This window comes from Epargyreus clarus, unplaced genomic scaffold (assembly GCF_041222505.1).
Source record: "Epargyreus clarus isolate Ecla_fem2 unplaced genomic scaffold, WU_Ecla_fem_2.2 ptg000008l, whole genome shotgun sequence".
NCBI classification, from domain to species: domain Eukaryota; kingdom Metazoa; phylum Arthropoda; class Insecta; order Lepidoptera; family Hesperiidae; genus Epargyreus; species Epargyreus clarus.
The window spans coordinates 7,297,434-7,312,839 of NW_027332216.1; the positions used below are offsets into that span (position 1 = coordinate 7,297,434).

Here is a 15,406-nt window from a genome sequence, read left to right on the forward strand (position 1 = left end):
TGCGTGATTTCTCCGGTCAATGGGTAGAATTTGTCAGAGCGTTCGCTACTCCGCCCTCTTGGGAGAGCGTAATGGCCATCATAATGTACGCTCCATTATAACCATTTCATTTGATCGCAATTCCATTTCCATAATCTAATGTTTAGTTTGTAGAACAAATATTGTTAGAGCGTTCAAATATTAAATGCAGTTGTTTTTGGACAGCACAAATAAATCGCCCCAAAGCGATTAGCTTTGTTTAATTTCTGCTTAAATTTAAATATGATTTATACAGCTATTATCAAATTATTTAACATAAATGATAATTATAATTAATTCTATATTTCATAAATATTTTTTATGTTATCTGTCATATGGATATTTATTCTCAAGGGTAGCAAGTAGCAACCTATCTTATTGAAATTTCAGATATTACTTATAACTTTTTAGAAGTTAAATCAAACAGGCTCAATTGTTAACTTTATAGGGTATGCAATTAACCAAATTTAAATGTACTCTAGAAGAAACAATCTTCGGAACACTCATTGTTTTTAATCCAGCGGAACGCGTAAATAAAGTCTTAAACTTATAAAATAGGTCTATTGCATATTAAAATAACACATACTAACATAGGTCATATCTCATTGCCTCCCCAGACACGTTGCTCCGCTCGTCGAGATTGCTTCAGACAATCGCCTTAACTACGGACGTTCTTTCAGCGGAAAATGCATTCATTTGAATTTTACTATTATTCAAAATCGAAGCAAAATGAGAAAGTATTCAAAGGACCGTGTGCGAGCTATGGACTATTGCAATTTATTATTATCATTTTCAAATGCCACTTTATATATCCATGGGTACCAATAATATACATAAGGTAAGGTACAAGCGCCTATGAAGGCCCGCTTAATTTCAAAACCTCGTAAATTCTTGCACATAACTAATATAAAGAAAAATCACAATGAAAGTTGTAATATATTTATTTGTGAAAGATATATATAGAAAAAAATGATTGTACCTGGCAATTTGCCAGAAAAAGGAAACATTTTTAAAAACTTGGTGTTGGGCCATCTTAACAACCTGATCGCTCAAGATGGCCTGAAAATTATTGATGGAAATGTGTACATAATAGACACTTAAACACTTTTATCATAAAATATCGAAATAAAAACACATCCTAAATTCAACATTGTTTATAAAAGTCAAAAAATCAACCAGATATTTAAAACTGGGCTATCTTAAATCTATTAAACTTAAAATGAACAATAAAATAAAAATAGACTTTTAAATTAAATAAACATTAACTCGGAGATCAACTATGCAAGTAACTTATTAAAAATAAAAATAATTCAGTTCGTTCTTCCGATATTTTTATTAATAACATTCGTAGGTGGGCTATCTTAGGGATACTGAAAATTGACACATACTCTGAAATCTATAATAATATAGATAAGTATTTAGTTTAAATATAAACAAATCAGTCTCCTGCCTTTATTTGAGCGTACTTACACTCTTAACAAAAAAACTTATTTAATAAAAACAAATAGAAATCTAAAAGGAAAAACAATGTAAAAAGTGAATTTACTTATTAACTTAAGGAGATCTTTAATTACACTCTGGACATATGAATTGCTCCTCATCCTCTTTGGTTAAACCCACACAGTCTTCGTGATACCACATTTGGCACTGTTTGCATTGGCGCATATCAGCAAGTCTATCCACTTTGCACCCATGACAATACCAATCATGTTTTTTGGGTATTTTAGGTTCTTTCCTCTTTGTTGCTTTTGTCAATTTCTTATGTTCATTCTGTCGTGTTTCTTTCGTTACTTTTTTGAGTTCGGTACCTTCTTTCTTGTTTTGCTCTTTTCTTCTTTTATTAGAGTCATTCGGTTGTATTCCTTCTTGTCTTTGGTTTCTTGTAAGTTGCAAATTTTTACTAGAATCCATATAACTTGGTCGTCTGCTGGATTTTGTTTGTTTGGTTGTTTTTAAATTGTTCTTCGCCGTTTTTTCTTTAACAGTATTAAATAAATCTTTGGTAATTTTCTGGCCTATATAATTGATCGCCTTTCTTCTCGGTTGATTTTTAATAATAGCAAAATTAGGAGTGGGGATTTGTTTGTGGAATGGTGACTTTTCAGCTTTTCTTTTTAGTTTTGATACTGGCAAATTATCTTCTGAATCATCGGATTGAATCTTTTTATGCTCAGAGAGGGATGGGAGTTTCCTGCGGTCTGGATTTAAATTCTCTTCATCTGATTCAGAAGATGAGGTATAAATATTAAAACGTTTTGAAGTATACTTAATTTTCATAAGACTAGCATCAAGATCCTCATTTTCAGATAAATCAGGCGTACTAGAATCTAAACGCGGCAAAGGTTGCATATTAACGCCAGAGGTAGTAGGAACAGACGAACAAAACTCTGTACTTCTATTATTTTTCTCCAAAAGCGGTAGTCTCTCAACCTGTTCTTGATTTTCCAAGTCGACTAAGTTTAATTCTTCAGAAGAGGAGCTGTAATCAACTAATTTTCTGACAAGAGTCGGAGATTTTGGATTTGATTCAACAAAGTTATTTGCATGATTTGGGAATACATCATCGTGAATTAAAATAGATGGTGATAAATTTCTCTCGTCTTCTTCGTGAAAATTCTTATTAGAATGATTGTCGCAGCTTTGGTACGGAACAGAATTTCTGGAATTGAAATCAGAAACTGAATCAGGGATTCTTGAGACACTTGACAACTGTGGATCCGGCAATAGCGTAAGTACTGAAGGTGCATACGCTTCTTCAGGAATTGCACTGGGATCGTACGGGAAGAGGCCGGTAGCTCTAAACCCACTGATTATATTTTCTTTAGTCATGCACTTAGACCAAACTTTTGTAAAAATTTTCGTAAAACGCGCTTTTGTTAGTTTACGTTCTGGATGCTGATATGCATACAACAAAACTTCCTCGTCCCAAAAATGTTCGTACGACTTATTAACAGCTTTGTCAAGCGGTTGTAGCTCATGTGACGTATTTGATGGTAAGCAATACAGCACAATATTATGGGCATCAGCAGCGTCAACGATTCTTGCGTCTAAATGCGAAGAGGCTCCATCAAAAATTAGTAGGCATTTTCCTGGAGTTTTGTTCTGTCCCAGATGGTGTATAAAATCAACAAAAAGCTCGGTCGTCATACTGCCCTTTGGGGCCATTTTCACCAAACTACCAGGTGGCAAATTGTCAGAAAATTCTGGTCTCAACCTCTTGCCTTTAAACAAGATCATTGGTGGCACAGTGTTTCCGGTCGCACTAACACACATAGCAATGGTGACATTTTCGGCGTGCTCTTGACTCACGAAGTGCACTCTTTTAGTCCCTTTTGCTGCAAAAACTTTCTGTTGGTGGTGCAGTGTTAGGCGACAACCCTTTTCATCTATGTTATAAAGGCGTTCCGGGTGGTTGGAAATATCTAACTCATCGTAGATATCTTTAATAGCTTCAAAATGTTTTGCAACAATAGGCTTGTTGAGTTTTTGTGCTCTTGCGGGATTTAACAACTGAGCCTTTCGCAGTGAAATTTCTGGATTGCGTTTGACAAAATTTTTTAGCCATTTTTTTCCCGCAATATTCTTTGCATCATTAAAACGATTTGGTACATTATTTGCTTTACAAAATTCGTAAGCCTGCTTACGAACAATTTTGGGAGTTAATGGCATTCCTACCTGAGACAACCTAACAATCCTTTTACATAAATCCTTTTCTTGCGATTTACTAAGAATGGGGACACGACCAGTTATCTTCTTCGTGGAACCAGATTTTATGTGGTTTCTTAATGTTCGTCTTGGTATGCCATATGTTTCAGCAGCTTTTCGCTGTGACATTTGACAGCTATTTACTGCTTGAAGGGCAGATTTTAACTGTGTCTCTGTCCATTCCCCACGCCGTTTTTTAGATGGAGGCTCCATTTAAATCTACGATAAAAAATAGAATACTTAAAACAAAAAGAATAACATTCATTAACTCTGTTAGTATGAAAAAGCAAATTCCATAGTTGTCAAACCAAAATTAAGCTAAATTTTCGTACATTTTTTTTTAATTATACGGATATCACATGTCCAAGGTTTTTAAATTAGAAAAGGAACTAAAAAAATATCAAGTAAGTATTATTAAATGTTAGGCAAACTATTTTTAATAATCCTTGAAAGGCCCGGGCTATGTTTGGGAAACATATAGAGGGCCATGATAGGAACCTACACCCATGTTCAGTATAATCTCGTGAAAATGCAAGAAAAGGAAATAAAATTATAACACTTACCTGTAATTCGATGATAAATAAATTAAATATGAAGTTTCACAGCTTAAAACGAAGTGATTTGCTTTAAATTTGCTAATTTTTAAAAAAGTTTATTCATCGGAGGTTATAAAACGTGTATCATTTTGATATAACGAAGCAAACTGTCATCTATCTTCAAAATGGCGGCGCTCTGAACACGAAACGCACTTGCACTTTAGTCTATGATAATAGTTACTTAAACCCGCGAAATTATAAATGTTTTGAATAATTTTAACTGTATTTTTTTAAAAGTGGGCCATCTTAAGGGCCGGGCTATCTTCGGCGACACTACCTTAGTATGTCATTCAATATTCTGGTATAGAAAGGCTTGAGCTTTGGCGTGTATTATGATGTCATCCTTGAGCATAGCCTTAAAGATGTTTGATGATAATCTTAAATATAAAATTCAGCAGTTAAATTAAGGCCAAGACAAAACATTATTTAACTATTTTATAGTTATAAATTTATAGAATTTTATGAATGGTATTCATAATAATTTTATCTAACAAACTTAAGTGGTTAAGAATGGAAATTTTTAATATTCATATTTTGTCTGAGTCGATCATAATTGTGTTCATCATGTAACATATATAAAATTTAATACATAATACTTTAAATCACATCAAAATGTTACAATAAATATCACTTTCACCCATCACTTTCTATTCCCATGTGACTCCAAAAGTTCAGCGTTACACATGTAAATCAGTTAATCGATTTGTAAATATGCTGATTTAATTAATAAATTCTAAATATTTGATGATACGAACAGCTTCGAATGGTTACTCATAAATAATTAATTAGTGATATAATATTTACGTAACTGAAGATTGCATACACAAAACAAAGCGCGCATATGCAAAGCTTTGTTACGCAAACAATATATTTTAACCTACAAATCATATAAGTATATTTTTCTAAAATCTAATTGCGCTTGATTTTGTCATTATGAAATGGATGTTTGTCTTTGAAACACACATTTTTAACACACAAAAAACATTTTAGTACATGTTAAAAATTCTTTTTGCTTTAATATACTTTTTCATGCAATAAAGGCCTCAAAATTTAGTATATTTACTTTTTCACTCCCAATACGTAAGACTTGAGGACTAACGTAATATATTTGTTACTTAATATAAAAGTAGGATTAAATGCAAATTTGATGAGTTCATCAAACTATACTAAGCATCTCGCCTCGTCTCAAGGTTGTGGATAATCTAGTAAATTCTTATCGTAAGAACTAAAACAGCTCATAATGATGGATAAACATTAAGATAAACAGATTTAGTCAACGGGTAGTTTTGTATGACGACTAAATGAAGCAGCGGCCGCTACACTGATTTGAACAATAGAAGATCCCGGGAAGAAAATTTCACACTAAAAAGTATCCCAGCCACTGTTATATGTCCTGAAGAATATATACACTAATAATATTATAAAAACAAAACAATCGAATGCTAAGTTACTCACACAATTTAGACGAATTCAACGACACCTTATATGTTGAAATCCGTAGAGCCGTTTGAGCTGCAGGGCATGCCACATAATAAGACATACATACTCCGCACTCTAAAAATATTCATACACTCTTTTAACCTTTTTAACACGTAATAGCTATGTTAAACATATTGATGGTGATCGCTCTGAGTAGAATTATTAATAGAAAGATTAACTTTGTTTCATTAGTGTTTAGAGTATAATCTATTCTAATAATATAAAAGACAACATTATAAATATCTGGCTTCGTTGGTCTATCCAATGGAACCAGTGATTTATAAAAGAAAATCCAAAAAAGAATACAAAACAAAAAACCCCTAAATAATATAGGCGTGATATTATTTTCATAAAATTATGTCATTACTTCTAAAGCAGTAAAAAACGAGTACGCAACAAAAATAGGTTATGCTTGAGTCATACTATTTCTTATTTTACTATGATACTATGGTCAGATGCTAACCAAATGAACAAAGTCGCGTACAAACCAAATCTATATATATAAAAGAAAGTCGTGTTAGTTACTCCACTTATAACTCAAGAACGGCTGAACCGATTTGGCTGAAAATTGGTGGAGAGGTAGCTTAGAACCAGGAGACGGACATAGGATACTTTTTATCCCGTTCGACCGCGTTTCCTTGAAGTCATTTTATAACTCAAGAACGGTTGAACCGATTTAGCTGAAAATTGGTAAAGAGGTAGATTAGAACCAGAAAACGGACATAGGATACTTTTTATCCCGTTCGACCGCGTTTCCGTGAAGTCATTTTATAACTCAAGAACGGCTGAACCAATTTGACTGAAAATAAATCGAGAGGTAGCTTAGAAGCAGGAAAAGGACATAGGATACTTTTTATCCCGTTCGACCGCGTTTTCGTGAAGCATTTTATAACTCAACAACGGCTGAACCAATTTGATTGAAAATTGGTGGAGAGGTAGCTTAAAACCAGGAGACGGACATAGGATACTTTTTATCCTGTTCGATCGCGTTTCCGTGAATAAATAAGAGTTGAAAGTTTGTATTAAAGTCCCCCAGTTTTGATGCAAATCTATATGAAAATTGGTATTTGATAGGATTTCGATAGAAAGTAATTAAATATCTATTTTCCGATATTTGCAAAATCAACCCTTAAGTTGGTTAAGTAGGGGTTGGAATTTTATATTAAAATCCGTTAATTTGGAAGCAAAAACTGTAAAAATTTGCATTTGGCTTTAGAAGACACTTCGTTTAGAAATCGGCAGATTTTGAAGCAAAGTCTTTGAAAATTGGAATTTAGCTTTTTGATTCAAAATAATAGAACACATTTTTCACCGTTTTTGGAAAATCAACCTTTAGGGACATTTAATCGGGTATGGAACTTTAATTTAATATCCGTTAATTTGGAGCACTAAGAAAATTATCATAAGACATAATGAAGCATCTGAGTCACTGTTTGTTTTTTTAGATCAACCCTTAAGACTGTTATAAATCGCCTTTCTATTTACACACCTGTTTCAGCATTTTTAGCTATTCAACAACCCGATTAGAGTACTATAAGTAAATAAACTTTCTTTAAAAAAAACCGTTATTGAAGTTATAGGTACTTCTTTTCGCGTGTTTGTAAAAAAAATAACAAAAAATACAACCGACTTCTATGTCACTACAAAGTAAAAAATAATTCGAACGAAATATATTGAGCACCGACTTCAGAAATATGTAGTAAACCAACATTTATTTGAATTATTTTTTACTATGTAGTGACATAGAAGTCGGTTGTATTATTTGTTAAAATTTTTTTTACCCTTTTTAGTGATGACATAATAACATTTATATTAATACAACTAGATGACCCGGTGAACTTCGTACCACCTAATTATGAGTGACTATCTGTACCTCGTGGTTTCACTCGTGTAATTTATGTATTATGTCCATAAACTACTGGTAAATATTAGGAAATGGCCACAGGAGAACAGGAAAATAAAAAATACAATTAAATAAAATTCACTCTACCTCTCTGCACTCTGTTATTTTTTTACCGACTTCAAAAAGGAGGTGGTTATCAATTCGGCCGGTATCTTTTTTTTATGTATGTACACGAATTACTCCGCCGTTAGTGAACCGATTTTAATAATTATTTTTTTATTGTGTTATTTTTTATTGTAGGTTCTAATGAAATTACAAAGTCAGTGCATCATTGACTATTTAAGGGTCTGATAATGTGGCTCGGAGACAAAATATGTAACTCCTCAACCGATGGGGATATTTGAGTTGTGTTTGAAGATATTTGGTGTAAGTTCTAACGAAATTGCAAAGTCAGTTCATCATTGACTATTTAAGGGTCTGATAATGTGGCTCGGAGACAAAATATGTAACTCCTCAACCGATGGGAATAATTGAGTCGTGTTTGAAGATATTTGGTGTAGGAGGTTCTAATGAAATTGCAAATCATTGACCATTTAGTTAGGTTAGGTTGGAACACATAAGACAATATAAAACTAAGCGGGCAGGGCGCGGCAGCGCCCTGCGAGCGGGCGGTTCCAATCAATGTAAATTCAGACCGTACCTTAATTCATGATCACGTTTATACAATTTTATATTGTATTAATATAAATGTTATTATGTCATCACTAAAAAGGGTAAAAAAAATTTTAACAAAAAATACAACCGACTTCTATGTCACTACATAGTAAAAAATAATTCAAATAAATGTTGGTTTACTACATATTTCTGAAGTCGGTGCTCAATATATTTCGTTCGAATTATTTTTTACTTTGTAGTGACATAGAAGTCGGTTGTATTTTTTGTTATTTTTTTTACAAACACGCGAAAAGAAGTACCTATAACTTCAATAACGGTTTTTTTTAAAGAAAGTTTATTTACTTATAGTACTCTAATCGGGTTGTTGAATAGCTAAAAATGCTGAAACAGGTGTGTAAATAGAAAGGCGATTTATAACAGTCTTAAGGGTTGATCTAAAAAAACAAACAGTGACTCAGATGCTTCATTATGTCTTATGATAATTTTCTTAGTGCTCCAAATTAACGGATATTAAATTAAAGTTCCATACCCGATTAAATGTCCCTAAAGGTTGATTTTCCAAAAACGGTGAAAAATGTGTTCTATTATTTTGAATCAAAAAGCTAAATTCCAATTTTCAAAGACTTTGCTTCAAAATCTGCCGATTTCTAAACGAAGTGTCTTCTAAAGCCAAATGCAAATTTTTACAGTTTTTGCTTCCAAATTAACGGATTTTAATATAAAATTCCAACCCCTACTTAACCAACTTAAGGGTTGATTTTGCAAATATCGGAAAATAGATATTTAATTACTTTCTATCGAAATCCTATCAAATACCAATTTTCATATAGATTTGCATCAAAACTGGGGGACTTTAATACAAACTTTCAACTCTTATTTATTCACGGAAACGCGATCGAACAGGATAAAAAGTATCCTATGTCCGTCTCCTGGTTTTAAGCTACCTCTCCACCAATTTTCAATCAAATTGGTTCAGCCGTTGTTGAGTTATAAAATGCTTCACGAAAACGCGGTCGAACGGGATAAAAAGTATCCTATGTCCTTTTCCTGCTTCTAAGCTACCTCTCGATTTATTTTCAGTCAAATTGGTTCAGCCGTTCTTGAGTTATAAAATGACTTCACGGAAACGCGGTCGAACGGGATAAAAAGTATCCTATGTCCGTTTTCTGGTTCTAATCTACCTCTTTACCAATTTTCAGCTAAATCGGTTCAACCGTTCTTGAGTTATAAAATGACTTCAAGGAAACGCGGTCGAACGGGATAAAAAGTATCCTATGTCCGTCTCCTGGTTCTAAGCTACCTCTCCACCAATTTTCAGCCAAATCGGTTCAGCCGTTCTTGAGTTATAAGTGGAGTAACTAACACGACTTTCTTTTATATATATAGATATAAAATTGTATAAACGTGATCATGAATTAAGGTACGGTCTGAATTTACATTGATTGGAACCGCCCGCTCGCAGGGCGCTGCCGCGCCCTGCCCGCTTAGTTTTATATTGTCTTATGTGTTCCAACCTAACCTAACTAAATGGTCAATGATTTGCAATTTCATTAGAACCTCCTACACCAAATATCTTCAAACACGACTCAATTATTCCCATCGGTTGAGGAGTTACATATTTTGTCTCCGAGCCACATTATCAGACCCTTAAATAGTCAATGATGAACTGACTTTGCAATTTCGTTAGAACTTACACCAAATATCTTCAAACACAACTCAAATATCCCCATCGGTTGAGGAGTTACATATTTTGTCTCCGAGCCACATTATCAGACCCTTAAATAGTCAATGATGCACTGACTTTGTAATTTCATTAGAACCTACAATAAAAAATAACACAATAAAAAAATAATTATTAAAATCGGTTCACTAACGGCGGAGTAATTCGTGTACATACATAAAAAAAAGATACCGGCCGAATTGATAACCACCTCCTTTTTGAAGTCGGTAAAAAAATAACAGAGTGCAGAGAGGTAGAGTGAATTTTATTTAATTGTATTTTTTATTTTCCTGTTCTCCTGTGGCCATTTCCTAATATTTACCAGTAGTTTATGGACATAATACATAAATTACACGAGTGAAACCACGAGGTACAGATAGTCACTCATAATTAGGTGGTACGAAGTTCACCGGGTCATCTAGTAGCATATAAACGTATTTATAGTGGGAAATTGCTAGTTCTTTGCACCAACTTGGGCAAACGTAGCATTAATTTGAATAAGAATGGCCGACCCTTCAGGGCACGGACTTATTTGGGTTCCCTTTTATTCACCTGACACGCCACGTTATTTACTTTGGAACTTAGTTTTATTTTCTCTTATATATTTTATAACTTCGCTGTGAATGAAACACCTTGGGTAGTGGTAGCTTTTTATATTAAAAGATAATATTTTTATAAGGTGATAAGTAGTTACTGCCTTCTACGGAAATCGTTGACCATCTTCTAGTATAGGTAAATGAATCTGGAGTCAGGTACATTGTGCCATCCACATCCTACCTCCGATATGCAAGAACTGCTTCGCTCTAGACATAGGTGTGGCCGTGGTTTCTCCCAGGACGTACTCCAATAAACCCTGAAATAAAAATGTTTTGATAATAATTTAGACTTTTGATAACAATTTCTATATCTACTCGTACCTACATTGACTAATGAATATTCAGAAAAATAAGCGAAAAAAACTACTGCGAATTAGAACAAGTTTTTAGGCAATTATTATTGAACTTGAACGTTGAATGCAATTAAATTTATGTAAATTAGATATCCGAGCTGGATTAAAGATAAAAAGATAAAATATAAGACTAACTAGATGACCCGGTGAACTTCGTACCACCTAATTATGAGTGACTATCTGTACCTCGTGGTTTCACTCGTGTAATTTATGTATTATGTCCATAAACTACTGGTAAATATTAGGAAATGGCCACAGGAGAACAGGAAAATAAAAAATACAATTAAATAAAATTCACTCTACCTCTCTGCACTCTGTTATTTTTTTACCGACTTCAAAAAGGAGGTGGTTATCAATTCGGCCGGTATCTTTTTTTTATGTATGTACACGAATTACTCCGCCGTTAGTGAACCGATTTTAATAATTATTTTTTTATTGTGTTATTTTTTATTGTAGGTTCTAATGAAATTACAAAGTCAGTGCATCATTGACTATTTAAGGGTCTGATAATGTGGCTCGGAGACAAAATATGTAACTCCTCAACCGATGGGGATATTTGAGTTGTGTTTGAAGATATTTGGTGTAAGTTCTAACGAAATTGCAAAGTCAGTTCATCATTGACTATTTAAGGGTCTGATAATGTGGCTCGGAGACAAAATATGTAACTCCTCAACCGATGGGAATAATTGAGTCGTGTTTGAAGATATTTGGTGTAGGAGGTTCTAATGAAATTGCAAATCATTGACCATTTAGTTAGGTTAGGTTGGAACACATAAGACAATATAAAACTAAGCGGGCAGGGCGCGGCAGCGCCCTGCGAGCGGGCGGTTCCAATCAATGTAAATTCAGACCGTACCTTAATTCATGATCACGTTTATACAATTTTATATTGTATTAATATAAATGTTATTATGTCATCACTAAAAAGGGTAAAAAAAATTTTAACAAAAAATACAACCGACTTCTATGTCACTACATAGTAAAAAATAATTCAAATAAATGTTGGTTTACTACATATTTCTGAAGTCGGTGCTCAATATATTTCGTTCGAATTATTTTTTACTTTGTAGTGACATAGAAGTCGGTTGTATTTTTTGTTATTTTTTTTACAAACACGCGAAAAGAAGTACCTATAACTTCAATAACGGTTTTTTTTAAAGAAAGTTTATTTACTTATAGTACTCTAATCGGGTTGTTGAATAGCTAAAAATGCTGAAACAGGTGTGTAAATAGAAAGGCGATTTATAACAGTCTTAAGGGTTGATCTAAAAAAACAAACAGTGACTCAGATGCTTCATTATGTCTTATGATAATTTTCTTAGTGCTCCAAATTAACGGATATTAAATTAAAGTTCCATACCCGATTAAATGTCCCTAAAGGTTGATTTTCCAAAAACGGTGAAAAATGTGTTCTATTATTTTGAATCAAAAAGCTAAATTCCAATTTTCAAAGACTTTGCTTCAAAATCTGCCGATTTCTAAACGAAGTGTCTTCTAAAGCCAAATGCAAATTTTTACAGTTTTTGCTTCCAAATTAACGGATTTTAATATAAAATTCCAACCCCTACTTAACCAACTTAAGGGTTGATTTTGCAAATATCGGAAAATAGATATTTAATTACTTTCTATCGAAATCCTATCAAATACCAATTTTCATATAGATTTGCATCAAAACTGGGGGACTTTAATACAAACTTTCAACTCTTATTTATTCACGGAAACGCGATCGAACAGGATAAAAAGTATCCTATGTCCGTCTCCTGGTTTTAAGCTACCTCTCCACCAATTTTCAATCAAATTGGTTCAGCCGTTGTTGAGTTATAAAATGCTTCACGAAAACGCGGTCGAACGGGATAAAAAGTATCCTATGTCCTTTTCCTGCTTCTAAGCTACCTCTCGATTTATTTTCAGTCAAATTGGTTCAGCCGTTCTTGAGTTATAAAATGACTTCACGGAAACGCGGTCGAACGGGATAAAAAGTATCCTATGTCCGTTTTCTGGTTCTAATCTACCTCTTTACCAATTTTCAGCTAAATCGGTTCAACCGTTCTTGAGTTATAAAATGACTTCAAGGAAACGCGGTCGAACGGGATAAAAAGTATCCTATGTCCGTCTCCTGGTTCTAAGCTACCTCTCCACCAATTTTCAGCCAAATCGGTTCAGCCGTTCTTGAGTTATAAGTGGAGTAACTAACACGACTTTCTTTTATATATATAGATATATTTATATTAGTCTTATATTTATATTAGTCTTATATTTATATTAGTCTTATATTTTATTATTATCGCCATTAAGTTTGCTTAGAGACATAGGTACTCGTATTATAAGGCTGTCCTCGAAACAATCTCTGATATCGTTATTCCGTGACTTAGGATCAATCGATTTGAAGTGAATGGCTCATGTGTTATTTAATTGCATGATATACGCCACAAAACTCCAATTATAACGTGACTTTAAGTAACGCCATCTATTAACACACAGAAGTAAACAAGTAATATGCGAGGAGCTATTCTCACTTCTTGCATAACATTACTGTAGCGGCTCCGGGGGCTCGCAGCGTCCTAAAGCATGAAGGCTATTCGAACTAATCGAAATTAATATAGTTATAAGCGTCTTTATTAGTAGTTTATCGATGGTTATAAGGGAGTCGGGGAAGAACAACGTTCCTTTCTTTTCTTAGTAGTCAGAAATAACATATATTTTCTTTTAAAAATACAATAAAGTATAAAAAGGTAAAAATATATAAAACCTATCCCTATTGAATCGCTAACAATTACTTAAAATACTTTTGTTACACAATTATGATTTTTTTTAATAATGCTTTGCTGATTGTTCACTATTTATTCGGGAATAACCCTAAAACTATTTCCATATTAGAGAACATCAGGCCTTAATTAAAGTTTTCGTATATTTCAGAAATTCAGTCACTGTATTAATGTTTGTAAATTTCATGAGTATAAAAGGTTATGGTCGTATAGTCAGTATTAGCAGGTCTTCGATACTACAACATAATCATAAAAAAAATATTTGTTTCAACCATACGTCCTACCAATATCACATATTTTAAATATACCTTGATTTGTTATTCGCATGAAATCGTTATACTTTTATTTATTTCTTTACACATAAAAATTTCGAATGCATATAAACAAACATAAACATTTAATCTAATTAGCATACCGACTTTTCCTTATTTTGACGATGTAATATTATTACAATCACAAACTCAATAAGTCTCACAGTGAGACCGAGATCAGAATATAATTAGCGACCAATAAATCATAGCAATTTTATTATTGCATTCTGAGGAAAATAACTCAATGATAAAACGTAACTGCAATTTAATGTTGCCGGCTTCTTGAATTTTATTTACATTTTTCATTGGCCTTAACATTGTACTGTTCAGAAAAGTAAAATTAAAGGTATTAAAGGAATCATTTGATGAATATTCTACGTAACTATTAAAAGAAAAGTTAGTTTTGCTGTTTAAACGTATGATACGTATACGGTTTGGTACTTACATAATTCGTTAATAACTTGTGTATATATTACACCTGTAGGTGTGTGTAGTCAGTGGTTAAATGGTTATCAATATACTCGTTCAAATAGATGTTTGATCTATTAGGGCACTGTCCTGAACTTAATTTCCACCGACTTAAGGAGATTAATAGGATGCCGTGGCTACAACTTCTATGTACCTTTATACCCAGAATTGAAGTGAAGCTGTGTAATTAAAGTATGCTAACATCTATATTTCTACCATTCATGAGTATCATGAGTATGGGTGACTTTATGATCAGTCAAGGTTGTTTAAATACTTAGCCTTGAAACCTTCAAATATAAGTGTTTCGTTATGTTAAACATTGTTATACTAATTTTAAGATACTTAACAATGAATCTCCTTTGACATACATAAACATACTTAGAGAAGTATTTATATCCTTGTGTTGCAATGAACATTATATACATTTATTTACTAGGTACTACCTTTGTCCCTAATGATCGATACTACGTCATCAATCAAGTCGTATTAGGCACATGTGACAGGGAATTATAATGCACGCACTGACATCGTTATCTACAATCATAACTACATCATAAGTATAGAACAATCGACTGTCATAAGATTAGTGTTAAGACGTAGGTACATAAAATATAATGCACGGCGATGTGTCGATATTTTTTTTTTTTAGAACTTAGCTGACACGCTACCGTGTGTCTCGATCAGAACTAACGAACTTGATCTGTTCTTTTGAGAGATTGAAATGATGGTAAGTGCTGTCGCTGTCACTGTCGCCCATGGTTATTTGTGACCAACTCCAAACAGGAGTTCTCTTTGAAGCCGATCTCAGATGCGTTGATACTCCTAAAGACTAAGATGGAACGTAAACCAGCATCCACACCATCCCGCGCAACGTAAA

The 15,406-nt window shown here is 33.2% G+C and overlaps 2 protein-coding genes across 5 annotated transcripts in view; one reads left to right on the plus strand and one right to left on the minus strand.

Moving 5' to 3' along the window:
• IRSp53 (Insulin receptor substrate 53 kDa) overlaps window positions 1-15,406 on the plus strand; it is a 298,284-nt gene that overhangs the window by 227,779 nt on the left and 55,099 nt on the right. The gene's annotated exons all lie outside the window — the stretch shown is intronic.
• LOC140744079 (uncharacterized) lies at window positions 1,585-4,597 on the minus strand. The gene is made up of 2 exons (XM_073075544.1): window positions 4,287-4,597; window positions 1,585-3,942 (listed from the first exon to the last, which is right to left on the minus strand). The coding sequence occupies exon 2, from the start codon at window positions 3,934-3,936 to the stop codon at window positions 1,585-1,587; it is 2,352 nt and encodes a 783-aa protein (XP_072931645.1). The 5' UTR covers window positions 3,937-3,942; window positions 4,287-4,597.